The sequence below is a fragment of a genome, unplaced genomic scaffold (genome assembly GCF_019419815.1).
Source record: "Pyrus x bretschneideri cultivar Hongxiangsu unplaced genomic scaffold, Pyrus_bretschneideri_v1 Contig17, whole genome shotgun sequence".
NCBI classification, from domain to species: Eukaryota; Viridiplantae; Streptophyta; class Magnoliopsida; order Rosales; family Rosaceae; genus Pyrus; species Pyrus x bretschneideri.
Genome location: NW_025999468.1, coordinates 5706813 through 5725553, shown reverse-complemented (window position 1 = coordinate 5725553; position 18741 = coordinate 5706813). Strand labels below are relative to the sequence as shown.

The 18741-nt window shown below is 35.9% G+C and overlaps 2 protein-coding genes across 2 annotated transcripts; both read right to left on the bottom strand.

Moving 5' to 3' along the window:
- Positions 1-567: 567 nt before the first annotated feature.
- On the bottom strand, positions 568-7559 carry LOC103967914 (O-fucosyltransferase 9). The gene is made up of 10 exons (XM_009381243.3): positions 6897-7559; positions 6372-6447; positions 5731-5798; positions 4641-4729; positions 3656-3853; positions 3266-3470; positions 2988-3155; positions 2067-2234; positions 1702-1892; positions 568-1013 (listed from the first exon to the last, which is right to left on the bottom strand). The coding sequence occupies exons 1-10, from the start codon at positions 7266-7268 to the stop codon at positions 833-835; spliced, it is 1716 nt and encodes a 571-aa protein (XP_009379518.2). The 5' UTR covers positions 7269-7559; the 3' UTR covers positions 568-832.
- Positions 7560-8374: 815 nt separating this feature from the next.
- Positions 8375-13085, bottom strand: LOC103967905 (DDB1- and CUL4-associated factor 13). Its single transcript, XM_009381235.3, has 17 exons — positions 12880-13085; positions 12670-12759; positions 12438-12549; positions 12248-12275; positions 11849-11947; positions 11672-11741; positions 11548-11582; positions 11354-11428; positions 11151-11246; positions 10664-10727; positions 10471-10524; positions 10010-10095; positions 9826-9886; positions 9664-9728; positions 9401-9506; positions 9019-9107; positions 8375-8853 (listed from the first exon to the last, which is right to left on the bottom strand). Exons 1-17 carry the CDS (start codon positions 12943-12945, stop codon positions 8694-8696), a joined length of 1356 nt encoding a protein of 451 aa, XP_009379510.1. The 5' UTR covers positions 12946-13085; the 3' UTR covers positions 8375-8693.
- Between the last annotated feature and the right edge of the window lie 5656 nt (positions 13086-18741).

Here is an 18741-nt window from a genome sequence, read left to right as displayed (position 1 = left end):
TAAATTCGTTAAATGAAAACTTTTCTCCATAAAATGAAAACACACTCCATTGGACAATTTCATAATTGCCCCTGCCACCTAAAATTTAAATTCCTGTGGGCTAAGGTTTCCTTATCCTGGTGTCTTAATCCAGGGGCTTATTTGCCTTTTAGCCAAGAGTCTTATCTAAATACAAAATCAAATCAAACCCAAAATTAACTTCCTAAATAAACGAATAAATTTCAACTCATGGTAAAAAACATGAGTTTGCCAACAAGAAAATTGACAAGCAGATGTAGATACAGATTATGTTAGGCAAACAGATAGATGGATTACATACTTAGGCATAAGCAAATGCCGAAGTTAGATCTAGATGGCCGATGCCGAAGGTGTAGAAGCAATGCAGATTCCGAACGTCGACAAAACCAGATGCAGATGCAAATTCCGAATGCCGAAGCTATGCAGATTTCGAATGTACACAAATGCAGAACATGCAAATGTAGATGCTGATGTTGGGGTGTATGAAAAGAAAGCATATGAAGTTGTAAACAAAAAATAGCAGCACCAGATGCGGATAGTACCTCAGTATAACGAATCAAAGCATATCTATAAAGGAGAAGATTTGATAGATACAAAGAATTTTCCCTTGATCTGTTATTGTACATATACAATGAATTGAGTAACACACTATTGATTGGGCAGAGTTAATCAACCGAAAGAATCAAGACCTTAGGATACATTCCCCCTCCACTCAACTGAAAGAACAATTTCTCAACTTAACTGAACGACGTTATTTTTAATGATACAATAAAATTACAGGTGAACACAAAAATCGTAACCCTAAAGAATAATTTTATGTATTCAAATCAGTTGTGTTAATTAAGTTACCGCTTATATTTGTGGCTTCTGCTTCTTTACACATACAATCTGGCATGGGAAATGTATACAGCGACGCACTGGGTTTTTTCAATTCAAAACCCTTCTGGTCACTGTGGCGAAGCATGTCTTGCATCTGCCGTTTGAAATCTTCCCATCTGCAATATAAGAAATACGGATGAATAAGAATGCTTAAGTTGTTTTTCTACAATGCTTTTTAGTGCAAACAAAGGACCACTAGGTGGAAGCAAAGCAAATTACATTCATGTTGTTTGTCTATAAATATCATTTGTTACCCCATTTTTGTTTGATAGGTAAATTTGTTGTTCTATGCTTTAAACATCCATCATGCCCCTTTTTATTTCCCAGGTAAATCTTGATATATCATGTTTACGACAACCATACCAAACCCATTACAGAGAAAACCAAGGTGCTTGGAGTTAACAAAGGTCAAACAGAAAAGGGGTCGTTTGATAACCATTTCATTTTCAGTTTTTAGTTTTTAGTTTTGGGCTTGGAAGGTGTAATGCATGGTAATACCAAAATGTAGAAAGACAAAAAGAGAAACAAAATGTTTAAATGGTGTAACTATTAAGATTGTTTTTGCATTTTAATCGAGTTTTAACTTCTGCAACATGCACAAGTTAAAATGTAGAAGGACAGAGAAAGCAAAGATGTGTCCTTAGACAACCTATACTCAGCTGAGTGTTAAATAATGTGGTCCTTTTCTTTTAGGTAGGTACCAATGCGCATGTTTTAGGTTACGTGGATGAATCCATACTATTTGAAAGTTAGAAACTCAACAGATGAAATCAATTTTAAACTAACATTTCAAGCACACGTTACCTGATACTAGGATTATCAAATAAGAGTGCTAACTTTCTTTTATCAGGCTTGACTGTCTTTGAATGTCCTCCATAGAGATACCGCCTGTGACCCATCAAGAAGTGGGGAAAATTTCCTCCCTGAGTGGTAACAAATACTTCACTGTGGAGGCAAACCGTGTAATCAAGAGCCGCCAACCTAGATAAATGGCCCTACATCAGAAAAATTTAGCATTGAAAAAATTAACTTAATGCTAAGTCTATTTTTATACCAAAAGGAGCAAATTTAGGTGAATGGACCCTACTGCAGAAATGGTATGATAAAAATTGCATTAGTTTGAAGCTGATGCGTACTTAATTGGAGATGTAATTGCACCCAAACAATACCTTAAAAGGAGCAAGTTCTTCTGTAGTTGCCAATGTGTCTTTCATTTCCAAGCGTGGAAACATCTGTTTAAGAGGAGACATGTACTTCTCCGCTTTATAAATGTTTCCTGCTGCAATGTATACTGAAGTGGCATTGTCAAACCCCATACCCCTGAGCATCATTCCTACCTACAGCACCGAATACTTCATTACTCACCAAGGTTGAGAAACAATTCAAATACTAATGCTTATTATGAACTTTAGCTGTCTGTTCTGTACTTGGTCCAGCCATGGCCAGACCAGCTATTGGACAAAATTTGACCATGTTCATCCAAAATAAAAATCAATAAAAAATGTATTAGTCAAAATAATAATGATGATGTGGCATTAACATTTTGTTTATTTAAACAGAATAGAAAACCTTCAGGGAAAAAAAAAGTCCCCATGCCCCTCAGCCAAAGCCCTCTTCCCACCACCACCACCACCACCACCAAAACCAAAAACCACCGTCCAGCAAAAGAGACGCAATATATCTAAACTAATCTCCAAGCCCTCTTAACTTCCAAAATCTTTCAGAACAATCAGATTTTCATTCATACCCAAAAAATAAGAGTCCAGTGTGTTTTCTTTTGTTGGTATAGTTCACAGTAGTTAATTGTAGTAGCAGAAGTAGAAAACATCAGCAAACGATATTAGAACATTGAGCAAGAGTTTTTTTTTTTTTCAAAGAAATTTAATTAGGGAACTGTTATTGGCACTCCAAAAATCTCATTGTGGACTCCTCACAAATGTATTTCTTTCTAAATATATAAAGTCTGGAGTGCAGAATGTGAAGTTTTAAAATATTTTTCAAAAGCCCAAGTAGCAGAACTTTTATATATAACCGGGTCGGACATGATTTCACAGCTTAAATTGAAATGGATAGAAAGAATAGCATTATACCTCTAATGGAGTTAAAGGGCACTTCCCATCCACACGATTTGCACCTGGCCTAATTACTCTACCCCTTCTCCTGAATTTTCCTCTCCAACTTCTTTCTCGAGCAATATCCATTTCGCGTTTCTCTTCCTCCCCGCCATCATATTCACAGCACGAAAACGCTACCATGTCCTTTGACAAAGAGATAAAAACAAAATTTATAAATTGTTCATTTAAAAGAAATTACAGTCACAGAAAAAATCAGAAATGATTCATTTTAAAGGATAACAAAAACTACACACCTCTTCAAACCGAAGATGCACTGAAACGTATTTTCCCCCACTGTGGGAGCTACTTTTAACCATTCGTTCAACCATTTTATCTGCAAGCATTCTTATAGAACTTGAAAACCTCAGTGCTTCAAAATTGGCAAAGCATCTAAGCCTTTGGACCTTTGAAGGAACTGCATAAGCCAATCTGTTGGAAAAAGGTGCAATGCGCACAGCCCTGCAACATGGGTTGAGAGAAACTATATATAGCTGTCACATACAATGTAACACAAGCCCATGACTCAAAAGTAAAGAATTAAAGAGTAAAACACATCATAATATAGATATAGAAAGAAAGAAAGAAAGGAAAGGGGAGAAAGACCAACTAGAAACAACAATAAAGGCAAGGCACATATGACATACCCCATTTGCTCCAACTTTGGGAGGACCTTTTGAAGATAATAAGCTGAACTTGACCAACCCTTCACTCTCAGATTCACAATGTTGCTTATATTATTGTCAAATCGCTCCAGTATATCCCCTGGGAGCTCCCTAACCACATTCACTTGATTTCTGAGAGCATGGATGAAGTAATCTTCATCAAATATGTTCCCAAAGTGACTGCAACAAGTAGGAAATAAAATGGTCAATACCTTGAAACATCAAAACATGACAAGTTTTCAATAATTTAAATTTTTACTGCCATGCTTGACATATATTCTCAGTGGTCAGATTTCAAAGCTTAGGACCTGCGAGACAACCATGCTCCAATCAAAAGGTTACCAGGTCAAATTGTATGTTGTATCCAATACACATGCAAGCCCTTTTTTGTCAACTACATCCATTATAAGCCATTAATGGTGTTATCTTTTTGGCTGAAAGAAGACCAAGGTCTAAAGAAGGGGGAAAGGAGGGTCACATTTGAGCTCTCCCTCTATATGAAGTTTGCTACAACCCAAGCCATAAGTAACTAATAATTTTTAACATGAACTTGGTAAGGACAAAAACACCTATACATAATTACTATGATCCAATTTTAAACTTAATTCATTTAAGAAAATGGAGAAGGAAAAACAGAGAATTATAGTAAATAATTCCCTTACTTGCGGCCTACAACAACTTCAAACGAAGAATTCCCATTTGCTAAGTTTAATGTTTTATTCAAAATATGCATCAGCCAAAGTTTGGTAATTCATATCAAACCAAATAGTTCAGATAAGGCGTTTTAGCAGTTGTCAACTTGTCGTGGCTGATTCAGAAACTAAGTTAACCTAGTTATACATTTTCTGAATGAATCATGCTAAACTATTTAGAATGACGAATAAAATAAAAATCTCAATGTAAGTGGTAATGGAGCTGAGCATGATGAAGATCATAATCTTAATGGTACAATAACTTTAGTAATCACCTTGAGTCTTTCCAGACACTATTTAGATGAAAAATTGGAATCAGAAGCGTTGCATTCAATAGTCCAGCCACAGCAACTGCATCACAAATCTATAATGAAGTCATGAAGAAAACTGTCAAAGAAAAAGAAAAGGAAAAATCAGATGCACAAGACATGTTTTTGACACAAGTTACTATTGTCAGCTATTCATGAAATTCATGCACTCTGTAAATTACAATAACACGGATGGCTTTGGTCTCGCAGGAATATCATACAAATAAGTGAGTTGAAATACATACATATATGAAGGAAAATATAGGTTTGGTGGACAATGCAGCATGTTATGTTGGCAGACTGACATCTAGACTATTGATCATGGAGATTCTTGTTCAAATGTCCAATTTCGAAGTTTAACAAGATAACATACCATACATCTAGCAAAAGAACACAGCCCAATATATATGCATGTGTTGCGTGTGTCTAACAATATAAAAAGCAATATTGCATGACATGTTGACAAGTTGATAATCAAGTTGTTACAATTGACAGTCCAACAATATATCATGTTAAAAGAAAAACAGAATTTCACACACAATAATATATCTCTACAGTTTGTTTCTCCTACGTGACAGCAATGCACAAGAAAAATGTCCGATCCTTCATTTCATTTTCAATTGTATATATAGAATCAGCAGTCTACAACCCCACAACTGCAAACACGTGAGTGTGTGTCAAGCCTAGTTGAAAAGCCAAAACATTCATACCCAGGAAAACTAGACAAAATTCCTTGGTGTTGCCCAAACAACACATTTCAGCCATATCTTGGAGTATAGCTTTCACTTTGTAAAAAATTAAATTTTGAGGTGAACTCTACATCTTTGCCTGTCAATTACTCTCAGGTGCTTGATATCTTTATGCAACGATCAAAACCACAAAAACAATGACAAAAGACGTTCAAAGCAACCCAACCAATTAAAAAAAGAATCCAACTACAACGCATAGATCACAAACCCTAACCATGGCAGCCACCCAAATCAAGAAAGATTGATATAAATCAACAAAGCCATACCAATCAAGAAAATGAATTCCAGTTGTGTGTAATCACACCTACCGATAAACGTTGTTGGTTCAATCCACCATTTGCTTCAATTATAAATAAACCATTCGACTTTGGTAGTCCTGTAACCCGTCCAAATATTAAAAAAACAACAGTTAGTTATTCATTTAGTTTTTAACAACCACATAATTATTCATTCTATCTTCCAAAAATCAGGATAACTGAAATTTAGATTTAAAATTCCTGCCACATTGACTTACTGAAAACATACCATATTCTGTTTCAAACAATTTTTTATAAGTACTTTGCCACACAGCATAAACATGATGTTAAAAAGGTGTAGCTGAAGTATAATGTTTTGGAAAACATTTGTGTATAGTTGCGTGCACACAAGAGCAGGTGGCAGGGTGTTTTCATTTTTGAACAAACCCTGTTTATGCACCCTCTCCACCATTTACCAAGTATGTGTGGTGATAGACTCTTACTGGCATTTGCAACCCATATTAAATCTGAAGCATCATCCCTAAACAATTTGAAAGTGTAGTATAGGGTGTACTGGCAAGAGAGTCTGCAAAACCCCCCGCATGGTGAGTTTGAATAAGAAAATTCTGGGTAGCCAGTATGATAAATGTATCCATTAGATATTTTAAATACGTCATTCTCAGTTTAATTGTTATCATATGAAAAACCCAAACCTTCTTCTGGAGTATCGTTGCTAATACATGGCTTCCAAACTTGCCGCCGCACTTTTGAATTCCACACTGCCATCAACTGCACAGTTTTCATATCAGCATACTGTCAGTTCACATTGGCTATAACCATCAAATTCGCAGAAGTGCAATATTAACTATCCAAGTGAACCCCCGTAAGAGGTTTCCCTAAAGAGCTACCTATCAAAGTGATTTCATATAAAGACAGTAAATTTCTATACCAAGTGATTCGATTGATGAGCAGACGGTTCTTTTCCATATGCAGATCAAACAACTATGCGTTCTTTTTCAAAATTAGTAACTCACAGTCAGATAAAATTACCCAAATCAGTAGACCCTAATACATAACAATAGATAGTGGACAGCAATGCATATCAAACTTAACACACAAGCGTGCACATAGATTAGCAAATGCTCAGTTCGTCAAGAATTTACATAAACAAAACAAAATGGTGCATTTTGAATCCTCCACCCAATCGAATCGGAAGAAGTTTGCAAGAATTCACTCACCAAATTGTGAGTGTGATTGCTGTCAGCCTGCATATGAGGCCAAAGCTTGTGAAAAACCTGAGGGCTCCTATACACCGAGCCCGGAGGCGACCGCTTACTGACCACAACAACCGCATTCTTCAAGCTAACAACATCGAAGTTCACCGAGCCCATATACAACAGCATCCCCGAAATGTACAACAATGGCGCGAACAAAAGCACGCCTCGGCGCTTAAAAACGACTGAGATGAGCAACACCACAACCTTCTCCACAATGCTCTGCTTGGGCCCTCGGCCGGCGCCCAAGTTCTTGTTGCGGCCGTGGCGGCAGCGGGGGGAGGACGGCGGGGAGCCGGCGGGTCGGGAATTGCCGAGCCGGCTGTAGCCGTGCATTGAGGAGCAGGGGAGACTCAGGGTTCTAGAGATTGGGGAGAGAGGGGAGTCGATATCTGATTGCGAGAGCCGAGGAGGAGGAGAGATTTTTCAGTCTGCCTGGAACACCGGTACGTTTTGCCGGCGTACTGAAAAATGACGACGTGGCATGAGAGAGTGGGCGTGGGAGGTGAGGTTTATTGGGGAAGAGAGAGAGAAGATAATACAGGAGAGCGCGTGGGAGGGGCAGCGGCTGGCTGCAATCACGGGAGCGGGAGATGCCAGCTCTGACTTGATGACGATGTGAGTGGGTGTGTGGGTGTGGTTTCGGGTGGCCCTCTGGAAAAGAGCTCCTCTCCTAATCTCTTCCATCAAAATTACCTAGTCAGGTAATTCAAGTTTTTTAAATTTGATTTAACGGTTAAAGTTATTATCATTTTTAAAGGAATTTCCTATCCTAATCTCTTCCACCAAAGCCACCTAATCAAGTGATCTGAGCCCTTGAAATTTGATCAAACAGTTAAAGTTATTAACATTTTTAAATGTCCTCTGTATCAAATTTTAAATACCCGAATCACTTGATTAAGTAGCTTTTATAGAAGAGATTAGAAAATGATCTATTTCCAGCCTTTAGCTAGTGAAATATAGTACACTTCTTTTCATTCTCTTTTTTTTTTTTTTAATCTTCTGTTTTCCAAATTGAGAAATGCTGATGGATTTTTGTGAGTCATTATGTGCTGAAAGTATAAACTGCGGTGTCAAAATCATTAATCTTTTTTCTTTTTTTTTAACTTATTACGTGGCTAACCCGATTTTCCATTCTTTAGTGTAACTGCTCGAACTCCAACTAGCTTATAAGTTAAACACCAAACCATCCTTTGGGGTGGGTAACTCCACATTGTAATTATATGTACTTCTAATTTTTTGTAATTATATAACCTAAATCACTTTTTTATAAAAATAAAAATAAAGGAAAATCGTTTCCAAAACAGATTTAGTTTTGATATTTTGCACCGAGGATCCGTAAGTGAGAACTCAGGGAGATAAAAAGCAAGATACACATGCTCCGGTAATTGTTAATAATTCAAAAACTTTTACCTACCCAGGGCAATCACCAATTCTGTAACTAATCAAACTATATGACTCCATTTCATTTCGATACAAAATATAACTGTTGATACAAAATTCCGTAACACGAAAGATTTCACGGGGACACGAACCAAAAATTCCTCTTTGAATTTGAATTGGACTGCATTGACTTAAGAGTTACTAGAACGAACCTCTATAAACTATAGTCCGTTAAAGCCTCTATAGACACCGCACCACGTCCATGGTGAGGGTTGCTGATTGGGAAGTCGCTCTGTGAAGGCACCGGTATAGAGCTCACAGCCTCGCGTAACATAAATATGCAGAAGCAGATTGCCAACATTAACCTGCACGTACTGTTCACTCGACTTTGATGATTTTTCTTTTCCGTAGTGGCTCTTCAACGATGCTTCCTGGGGCACTGTGCGCCTTCCTCTTCTCTTGCTTCTTTCTCTGAGATTCATTTTGTTCACGAATTTGCTTACCTGCCTTGTATATTGGTTTCGGTAGGTGCCTATGCCTGCACAATCACCATTCACAACAACAGATAGATGAGAAATACAGACTAAAAATGGTTGACCATTTTACATGTCAAAATACAATTCATTATTTTAACAAGAAATAACGATTATAATTCCATGTTCTCTGAAACAAACAAATAACAGCAGGCCTCATCCTTTTATACCTCACAATACGCTTGATTTCAGGAAGGTGCTTGTAGCGGTTTTTGACCGCCTCATGATACTCATGCTTTTTCTGTTCCCTTGGAAGAAGCTGCAGATGACAATAATTATAAGTTTATATCTGTGAGTTTCAAGCCTATATTGGTGATAGCGTGCATGGAAGAACAAAATTCCGTAGTCAAACCAATTTATGCATTCTTTCTTTTCAAAAAGAAGAAATTTACCCAACGAAATAAAAAACCATGCTAAAAATGTAATATACAAGTATGTAATGAGTGAATATCAGAAACAGGCAATGGAAGAATAACTCCCAAGTCCCAAGGTGAAAGTCGTGCTGTAACCCGAAAGGCAACAAAAAGACAAGGTAAAAAGGACATTTCTTACAACTCCCAATTGTTCTGATGCTTTAGACTTCCAAAGCCTAAGATTAGTATCATCACTCCCAGAAATAACATAACTACCATCGCAGCTGTACTTGACACAAAACACCCTACATAAAAAGCAGGAAGAGGGAAACATGAGTCAGACTATCGAAGTTAGTGACTCAACATAAAGCTATAGTGACGTGATTGGCATATGAAAGCTAACAGCATAGGTTCAATAAATATGAGCAATCAAATGAGAGAAGGAATGCATGAAAGTCAAACCTTTGCATTCTCTTCGTATGATAAATCTCCCGTTTGTGACCAGCATTATACGGGAAAATCATGATCTGCAAAGGATTTTTTTTTTTTTTAAAAAAGGACTAAGGCCATATTTACACAAACATTGATGAAATGGAATTTAATTGTATGTAAAAGGGAACTCACAGTTCTATCATAAGACCCAGTGACAAATTCTCGACCAGTTGGAGAATAATCAATATCCATCCTGAGGGGTAAAAAATGGAAGTTTGGTATACAAAATTTCCATACTAAAATATACTATAGGAAAAATGGATTTGAGGTGTGGGGAAAAAATCCAAATATTCCAATTGCAAAATTTTAAACTTACACAGCAGAAACATGATCCATGTGAACACACGTAGCTTCACCAAACTTTCTACAATCAAAGCTATAGCAGTTGGAATCCTCGTTTGCCTATAATTGAGGAATCAGATTAGAACCGCCACGGAATAGAATAAGAAAATGCTACACGAGGAAGAAGAAAGCCCACATATTTGAGCATTGGTGTGCTAATAGGCTTGTTCTCCAAAACTACTAATAAGGGTAACAATCAAAAGTAAAATATTTTTTGCTAACAAATGATTACAAGATTTTTTTACAATGACTACAGATCATATTACCAAGTTGCATTGGTAGAGCTAAAGTTTTATTCCAGAATTCAACTCTTAGACTCATATGTGATGATTAAACATCCTAAAACAATGAAAAGGATGCACAAAGATAATCTGGAGCAAATCCCTTATGTTCTACAGAGATAACAAATAAAAAATTCTGAATTTACATCCTTACAGCAGTGAAGTTGATTGGCTCCATTGGGTTCCAACAAATGGAATTGGTTCTTGTCTGTCAAAATAAAATGCAAGTTAGAAATACCATTAAGAGACCAACAAATATTGCTATTTTCTTAGCTCTCAAAACTTTAAAACCAAAACTGTAAACAATTGAAGGGATGAGCTGAACATCGATGATTTGGTATCAATACCCTCATTATAAACTTTGATGTTGGTTTTCCCATGCGCAAGTCATAAAGTGCTATGCTGCGGTCACTGCAACAGAAATCATATATTACTTTCTCTCCTAAAATACGATATTATATAACTTGTTAGAAAAGAAGCAAACAAATATGGAAAGATGAAATAAAATTGTTGCAGTATGAACAAATAAAAAAACAAAAAATTATGTTGTAACAGACAATCATTACAGCTTAACCTTCTTTTACACGAAAGCATTTGTTTTCCAAGAGTATTATATTAGTTCCATTCTTATTAAATAAAACACAAGCAACGGAATACTAAAATTAGAAAGCAAGGTATCCGAAACCACATGTAACGGAATACTAAAATTAGAAAGCAAGGTATCCGATACCAAACACCAGAATGAGTAGGCACATGGTATCTAATCTGTTTACCGTACAAGTTTTTATTACTAGTATTATTATACATATATTATCTACAAGCATCAATACATACCTTGCAGATGTTGCCAAGATATCGGGCTCTCCAGGATTAAATCGAACAGATACAACTGTGTCTGTGCCCCATTGGTAACTCTGCTCTGGTGCAGACCTATGCATAAAAACAATAAACAATAAAAAAAAATTGTCCACTTATGAGGGATAAAAAAATTATCATCTTCTTTAGTTAATAAAAGAATAACTATGCCAGATCAAAACCTGTTGTGGTTCCATATATCTACTCCAGCTCCCCCCGTAGCAAACCGATCAGAATTCCACTGGTGATCAACGGACCTTCAAATGAGAAGAATGTAAACCTAAATCTTAGGAACTTTGACAATCATAGGACATATCAATCAATTTGTAAGATCAACTAGAAAGTGTCATCTCTAATAATTCAGTTAGAAATTTACCGGAACGCATTCTTCCAAACATAAGTTTCCCGTGGCTGCGAATCATGTATAACCAGTTAGGTAGGTATAATGTGGACTACACATTCATTCAAAAAACATGTGACAGTATTAGGAAGGCAAATACTTGAGCAGACTTATCGGATGAGGCATCTTCCTCCAGAAGATTAGAAACAGGTACACTCCAAAGCCTAACACTGAAAAGGGAAGATAGTGACTTCATCATGGACAAATCTTCATTAACGGTACAAGAACTTAAGTTTGTAGAGGGGCAGGGGAATAAACAAAGGAGGTTATGCCTTACGTGCTATCAGTTCCACAAGACACAAGAACACGCCCATCCGTAGATACTGTTAAACCTTGGACAGCACCTTTATGACCAGGAAACCGACCAACTGTTCGCCTATGTTGAGTTCAATAATTACAGCAAATACAGTAAATTCCAAGTATTTATGGTATGGAAATGACAAAATGATCTATAAATATATATATATATATATATATATCTACAGTCTCCTTCCGCCAAGGGATCCCTCAAATAAGTTTACTTGAGGGATCCTTTTTAGGTCTTCCCTTCAAGTAAGCTCATTTGAGGGATCCCTCAACTGAAGGGAATATATCTATAATGATTCAAAAGCAGGGACATCAGGTCCAAGTCTCAATCAATTCATGTAATACTTCACATGAAAAAATCATAACTCACCTGGAAGCTAGATCCCAAAGCCGAATTTCTGCCAAAAAAAATGCACATGAATACAATTAGGGGTAGAGAAATTCAAACATATTCAAACTCTAAAAACTTAGTACCATATTATATTTTGCAAATACCAAAATTAATATAAGGATAAATTAGTGACGAAAGGAATTCGAAAATTTTAGAGGAAACAAAGTACCTCCATCCATTGAACCAGAAAATATTCCTATCAAGTGGTTTGGATTCTTTGCCATGCAGGAAATGGAATCTATATGTCCCTCCATTGCTCCAACAAACGGCCTCGCGAAAATCTAAATTACCCACATAAAATACAAACAACATTCAAACAAATTTAGATGCACAATTATTCGAGGCATTCAAAGTCCAAATATCAAAATCAAAATCAAATTGAAATCAATCCCAAATCACACCTTATCTAATTTTGCAGCGTTTTGTGCCCGGACATACTCGACGGCTTTCTCTTGGGTTCGGATGCTGGGGTCGAAGTTACGGAATACCCTCTGTGGAAATCGAACCAGAAACCCTAGCCTCAGAATTTAGGGAGAGAAAGAGCGACGAAGAACACTAAGTAGAGAGAGAGAAGGGGGGGGGGGGGGGGGGGGGGGGGGGGGGGAACTCACCTGGAGGTCTTGGCTTCGTTCTTTAGTGAATTCATCTGCGGATCGAGATATTACTTTCACCTTCATCGTAATCAGGATCTGCTATGATATTTGCAGAATTGGAAACCCTAACTTTGTATAAATTGGGGAGGGAGAAACCAGAGTGAGGAGTTGAAGCTAAAACCCTAGACAAGATTGAATAGAGCCGCCAAACAGCCTAAAACCCTGGTTCTGCTCTTATTTGCATTGGATGCTGTTATTTCCTACTCACATGACAAGTTTACTCTTTCAAAACCTAATTAAAATCTTCTTTTTTTAATAAATTCATTTATAAAAGGAGATTAGCTAATGGTTTTGCCACATCAATCCATCATTCTAAGTTGAAAAGTCTCGTAAAGGCATTTCAGTCTTTTCCGGCTACGATTCACTAGCGGTAGGAATCGAACCCAAAAATTGGGCTTGTAATTCGTCTACAACCATTGGGTCATCCTATAGTGGTTTCTAATTAGAATCTTTTTATTATACTAGCATTTGCCTACAGACTTTGTGTGTATGAACATATTTTTTTAGAAAATGAGAATGAGGGGGGGGAGAGAGAGAGAACATAGGGGAAGTGGGAGGTTTTTGTTTTTAGTTTTTTTTCTTTTTTTTTTCTTTTTTTAAATATTGGATATATTTTAACATAACCTGTATGTAAGGTTTCAATAAAAAACAGTAAAATTTGGACCTGTGAAATTACATTATTGCCCATCATTTTTTATGTGTGATAAAAAACTAAGTAGTCTTTCACCATCTTTTGGTTGACAAAGAACGTTTCATTAATTAATAGAGATTATTCTTTTAGAAATAAATAAATAATAATACTCTTATTCGCCTCAGACCAACTCCAATGGTGGGCTAAAAGTCAAATCTTCCCATTTATTACCCCCACACCCTCCATGCGAGTGGATGCGCTGGCACTTGGGCCAGTCTCGGCCCACCCACGCTCCAACGCACCCCACGTGGTTGGCTTGCAAGGCTTTCCTGACAGGGTGGGCCCCGCTGTCAGCTGTGTGTCGGCCAACATCATCATCCCAACGGCTATAATTTTAATCCAAAGGCTGAGCTTTAAGGATCGTTGGTTGATCCAACCGTCCTGATTCAAATTTAATTTTTTTAGAATATGTTATTTTAAAATATATTGAATCCAATAGCTGAGATTGAATATAATCAATTCTAATGGTAAAAAAAATCTAACGGCCCAAATTTAAATCCAACGGCTAAAATAATTAAAAAAAATTATTTAACTCAAAATTCACCAAAAAACTCTATAAATACCTATGTATTTGTTCAAACATTCACACTAAACTCAATTTTCTCCTACAATTCTTCCAATTTATCTTTCTACCATTTCTTTCCATTTCTAAATTGTTCAACATGGCAAGAGAGCATATTAGAGGTTGTAATTGGACATGTGAGGAAGATGTTACTTTATGCTTGACATGGGTTTCTGTTAGCGAAGACGGTGTAGTTGGTACAAATCAAAATAAGAAGGTTTTGTGGAATAAAATCATTGCAAAGTTTCAAGAAAACTGCAATGGCGGCGAGCAAGATGGTGGTGGTGTTTATGATCAGTGGAAGATTATGAACAAAGCATGCACTTTATGAAAGGGAAGCTTGGAGATAGCCATGGTTGACATGGCTAGTGAAAGAAGCGCCACAGAAATTGTGAGTTTTGTTCTTGATATTTTATTTGTCATCTACATAATATTATTTTGCAACTAATTATTTTTATGCATTTTTTGCATACGGTGACAAAACAATGGAAATTTACAAGATAAGAGTAACATCAAAAAATCAAGTTGACAAGAGTAACATCAAAAAATCAAGTTTTTAAGTTGCAACATGCTTGGGACGTCCTCAAGGATTGTCCGAGGTGAGGAACCGATGCGGCCCAACAATGGGGAAGATTATTTCAACGTGAAGCCGCACAAACAAATGTCGGAGATGAAGGTGTTGATGAAATGACCCCATCTCCTTCTTTTGCAAGGCCCCCAAGAAGAAATAAGCAAAAGGAAGCAAAGAGAAAAGGGAAGTCCCAAGATACGTTGAGTGGACACTTTGCTACCGGAATTGTAAAATTGAACGAAACCCATAGCGCTCGCCAAGAAGAAACAGCCCGAATGCTTTTGCAAATGAAGGAAATCTCGGATAGGGAGCAAGATAGGTTTGAAATTAATTTCATGATGGAGGACCTTAGCAAATACACTCCAGAGAGGAAGAAGTTTTTACGTGGTAAGCAAAAGGAAATTTTGCGAAAGTCTACCTCAAGGAGTATATTTCAAGATGATGAATCCTCTGAACCCTATATCCCAAGTCCTGTACGAAGTCCATCAGCAAGTGAAGATGGTGGATATGATTATTAAGTTTATGTAGTCTATGTCGTTTGTATTAAGTTTATGTAGTTTATTAATTATGCGGTTTATGAGTTATCAGTTGTATTAAGTTTATGTGGTTTATGTACTTTATTAAATATATGTCTTATTAATTATTGTCTCTATTAATCTAGATGTTTTCAATAATTATTGTGTTTATTATTCCACACTTTGATGTAGAATAGATGCCTTCAATAATTCAACATCCATTCAATAATTTATCCAACGTACTAGACAAAATAATTTGCACAAGAAGACACTTAGATTTATTAATAGAAAATAACAACATAATACACATTACACAAATGAACGCCCCATGACAGAACCACGATTGCTAGATTCGCATGGTGCTCAGATTGCATAAATGAGTTTACAAGTTCAGCTTCGGCGTTGAACAATTCTGCATCCTCAATCTCAATTCTTGCTTGGTTTTGTGTCATCTGCATTGTCATGCTATACCTTCTTCTACCACCCATTGATGAGATATTGAGAATTTTTAGGGAACAAAAACTCTTTGAAAGTTGAAAGATTGGTGAATATAGAGGATGATTAAATGTTGAAAGGTTGTGTGATCAACTAATATTAAACATATGTTTATATAGAGGATGATTGATGAAAGTTGAATAGTTAGTAAAAGTTGAAAGTTTGGTGTTGAATGGTTGATGAATTGAAAATTTGGTGTTGAACGGTTGGTGAATTGAAAGTTAGCCCAGGGTTGAAAAATTGGTGAAAGTTAAAGGTTTGCTTTATGGAAAATTTAGTGATTTTTCAATATTTATCGAAATTTAAATATTTTTAGATTAAAATGTTCATAAAATTAATTTACGATAGTCTACATATAATTTTTTTTTTAATTTAATTTAAGAAAAAAAATAGCCTAGGTTCATTTTTAATAATCCCGAGCTAAAATTTTAGGCCAGAAGGATTGGAGCAGAAAAACTATTTTTAGGCTAAAAGCTAAATTTTATGGGCTAAAAAATTTAGCTTTTAGCTCAACCATTGAAGTTGATCTCAAATTTATAAAATTTCCTGCAAATTTGAACTATTGGATTTCTTTGCTTTCTCCGAGAGTGTACATTTAAACAAATGGCATATGTTCCACTTTGCAGGGCCTGCTGAAAAAGAAATCTATCAAAGGAGTTGCATAGAAATTTAGAAAATTCAAACGCTTCACTTGAGGTACAAAATACTATTGTGCACCATATAGAATAGTTTTGTATTAATTTAAGTTATTTGTTAATACTTGTGACAAACTATTGTGTTGCTCCTTTGTGACTAAAAAATCACGGTTTTGAGTTATGGAATCAGCTTCTTTGTAAAGTAAGAATAAGACTACGTACGACAGACTTTCCTCCTCTGACCCTCGCAAAACGAGGGCTAGTTGGCTTGGGGTCGTCCTTTTTTATATATTGGAAGACCACTTGCTATCACTTGAATAAATCAATTCAATTGATTATTTTGGTTTGATGTTGGTTATCTCTTCTATTCGAACTGGTACTGCTTGGTCTGTTGACAGTAAGTCACACTGCCTTCAAGGCTAAATCAATTTTCCCTTGTTATTTAACAGTTCCCTCACAAGCTCCCATAAGAGATGATAAAGCGAGGTAGCAAAAACTTCAAAAAACGCATGTATCATGAGGTGCGCAACGGAATCTAGTGCTGTCATTGAAGAGAAACCAGAGGAAATCTGCAACGGGAAGGTTTTCCTCACTCGCTTACTAGGAAGCTCCCGGGAATCTGATATAGAGGAGTTATTGGACTTCATTGCTTGCAAACCTGGGAGGGATTATTCGAGCTGGTTGAAGGATCTACAAAAGTACGAGGGACGAAATATCATAAAAATAAAAAATAAAAAAAATGGAGTAAGGTGGGAGGAGGAAATATGCTTGGAAATGTATGGTAAGAAAGAAACCAGCAAATGTGTGAAGAAACATTTAGAGCCTGTTTGGTATTATATTTGAATCTAATTTTTTAAACTCAAAAACAATTTTTAAGTTTTAGGCCTTAAAAACTTGTTTGGTATGACTGTTTTTAAAAATTGAACTCAAGACTAACTAAAAAATATAGTATATTCTTTAAAAACACAAAAAATGAGTTTTTAAACTTAAACTCATTTTTTCTCTCCCTACTCCCCTCTCACTCCAAAGCTATTTCTCTATTTTCTTCTTTCTCTCTACCCTTCTTCCCTTTTTTTTCACCTTTTTCGTCTTTCCTCCAATCCGCACTCATTATTTTCTCGGTTTTTTTTTCTATCACTCCTCTTCTTTTTCCTCTCTATCTCCTCCGATCCTCTCACTTCTTTCTCTTTTCTCCAATTATCTTTTACTTTCTTTCCCCCTCTCTCCTTTTTCTCTCTCAACCCTCTATTTTTAGATCTCTTTGTCCAATTTAAGTTGTAAAATTTAAAATTTTTAAATCGCATACCAAACAAGTTTTTGAGTTTTAAAGAAAATTGTTTTCAAGAAAAATTCTTAAGAAATGTTTTGAGAAATTATAAAAAATTTCAAATAGGATACCAAACAAGCTCTTAGTGTCCGGAGCTGCTGCATACTTGGTTGAAAAAGTTTGCTGGCTAGCACTAGGTGGATTAGAGAATTTAGTGTTCTCGATATGTAGTTGAGTTTTGTGATATGATGATTCCTGCTAATATAAGGTTCTTACAGTATAAAAAAGGTAGTATGACAATGAAGTTTGTTTGGAAATGTTTTTAAATGACTGAAACTAGAATCGCTTTTGTAAACTCAACTTATTTTGAAGATTGTGTAGATGTAGATTATTTCATGCATGTAATATATATTTGATCCATTTCATCCTAAGAAGTTTTAAGGAAATGAGATCACACGCTTGTCATGAAAAAAAAGAAGTAATGGAACGAGCTTCAGACGACAAATTTTTAATGAAAAACACTTAATAGTCATTTTCAGGTTCAACTATCCTATCTGTAACCGGAATTTCTTTTAAATTTTTGTTATAATTTGAAGATAAACTATGGAGTGGCGGCATTGTCGTACATGAATTGAAGTTTGGATGGTGGCTATGTCATAATTAGGTTGAAGATTGGTGACAGTGACAAGTATTTCATCCTAAAACCATCAACAATTTTCTCGTAATTTTCGGTTGTGAAGAAAAAATTGCCAGTAACATCAAACTTCAATTTAATTACGATACATTAATTGTGTCCAAACTTCAAATTCATTATGATATTGACACTACCTCATGTCCTTATGATTAAAGAAAGTTCATTAATTGTTTATGGATGGAAAATGTAAGTTTAGTTTGTGTTCTCTAAAAGTCACTAGCTTTAGTCGGACGGAAGGCACGGGCCTAACATTTAGGCGTCTAGCAGGGCCTAGGCAATATTTTAATTATAATTAAATTTATTATATAACATATAAATAAATATTTACTTATACTTGAAAAATTACCTAATTACTATTGGAATTTGGAATACATACTTTCAAAATAAAAT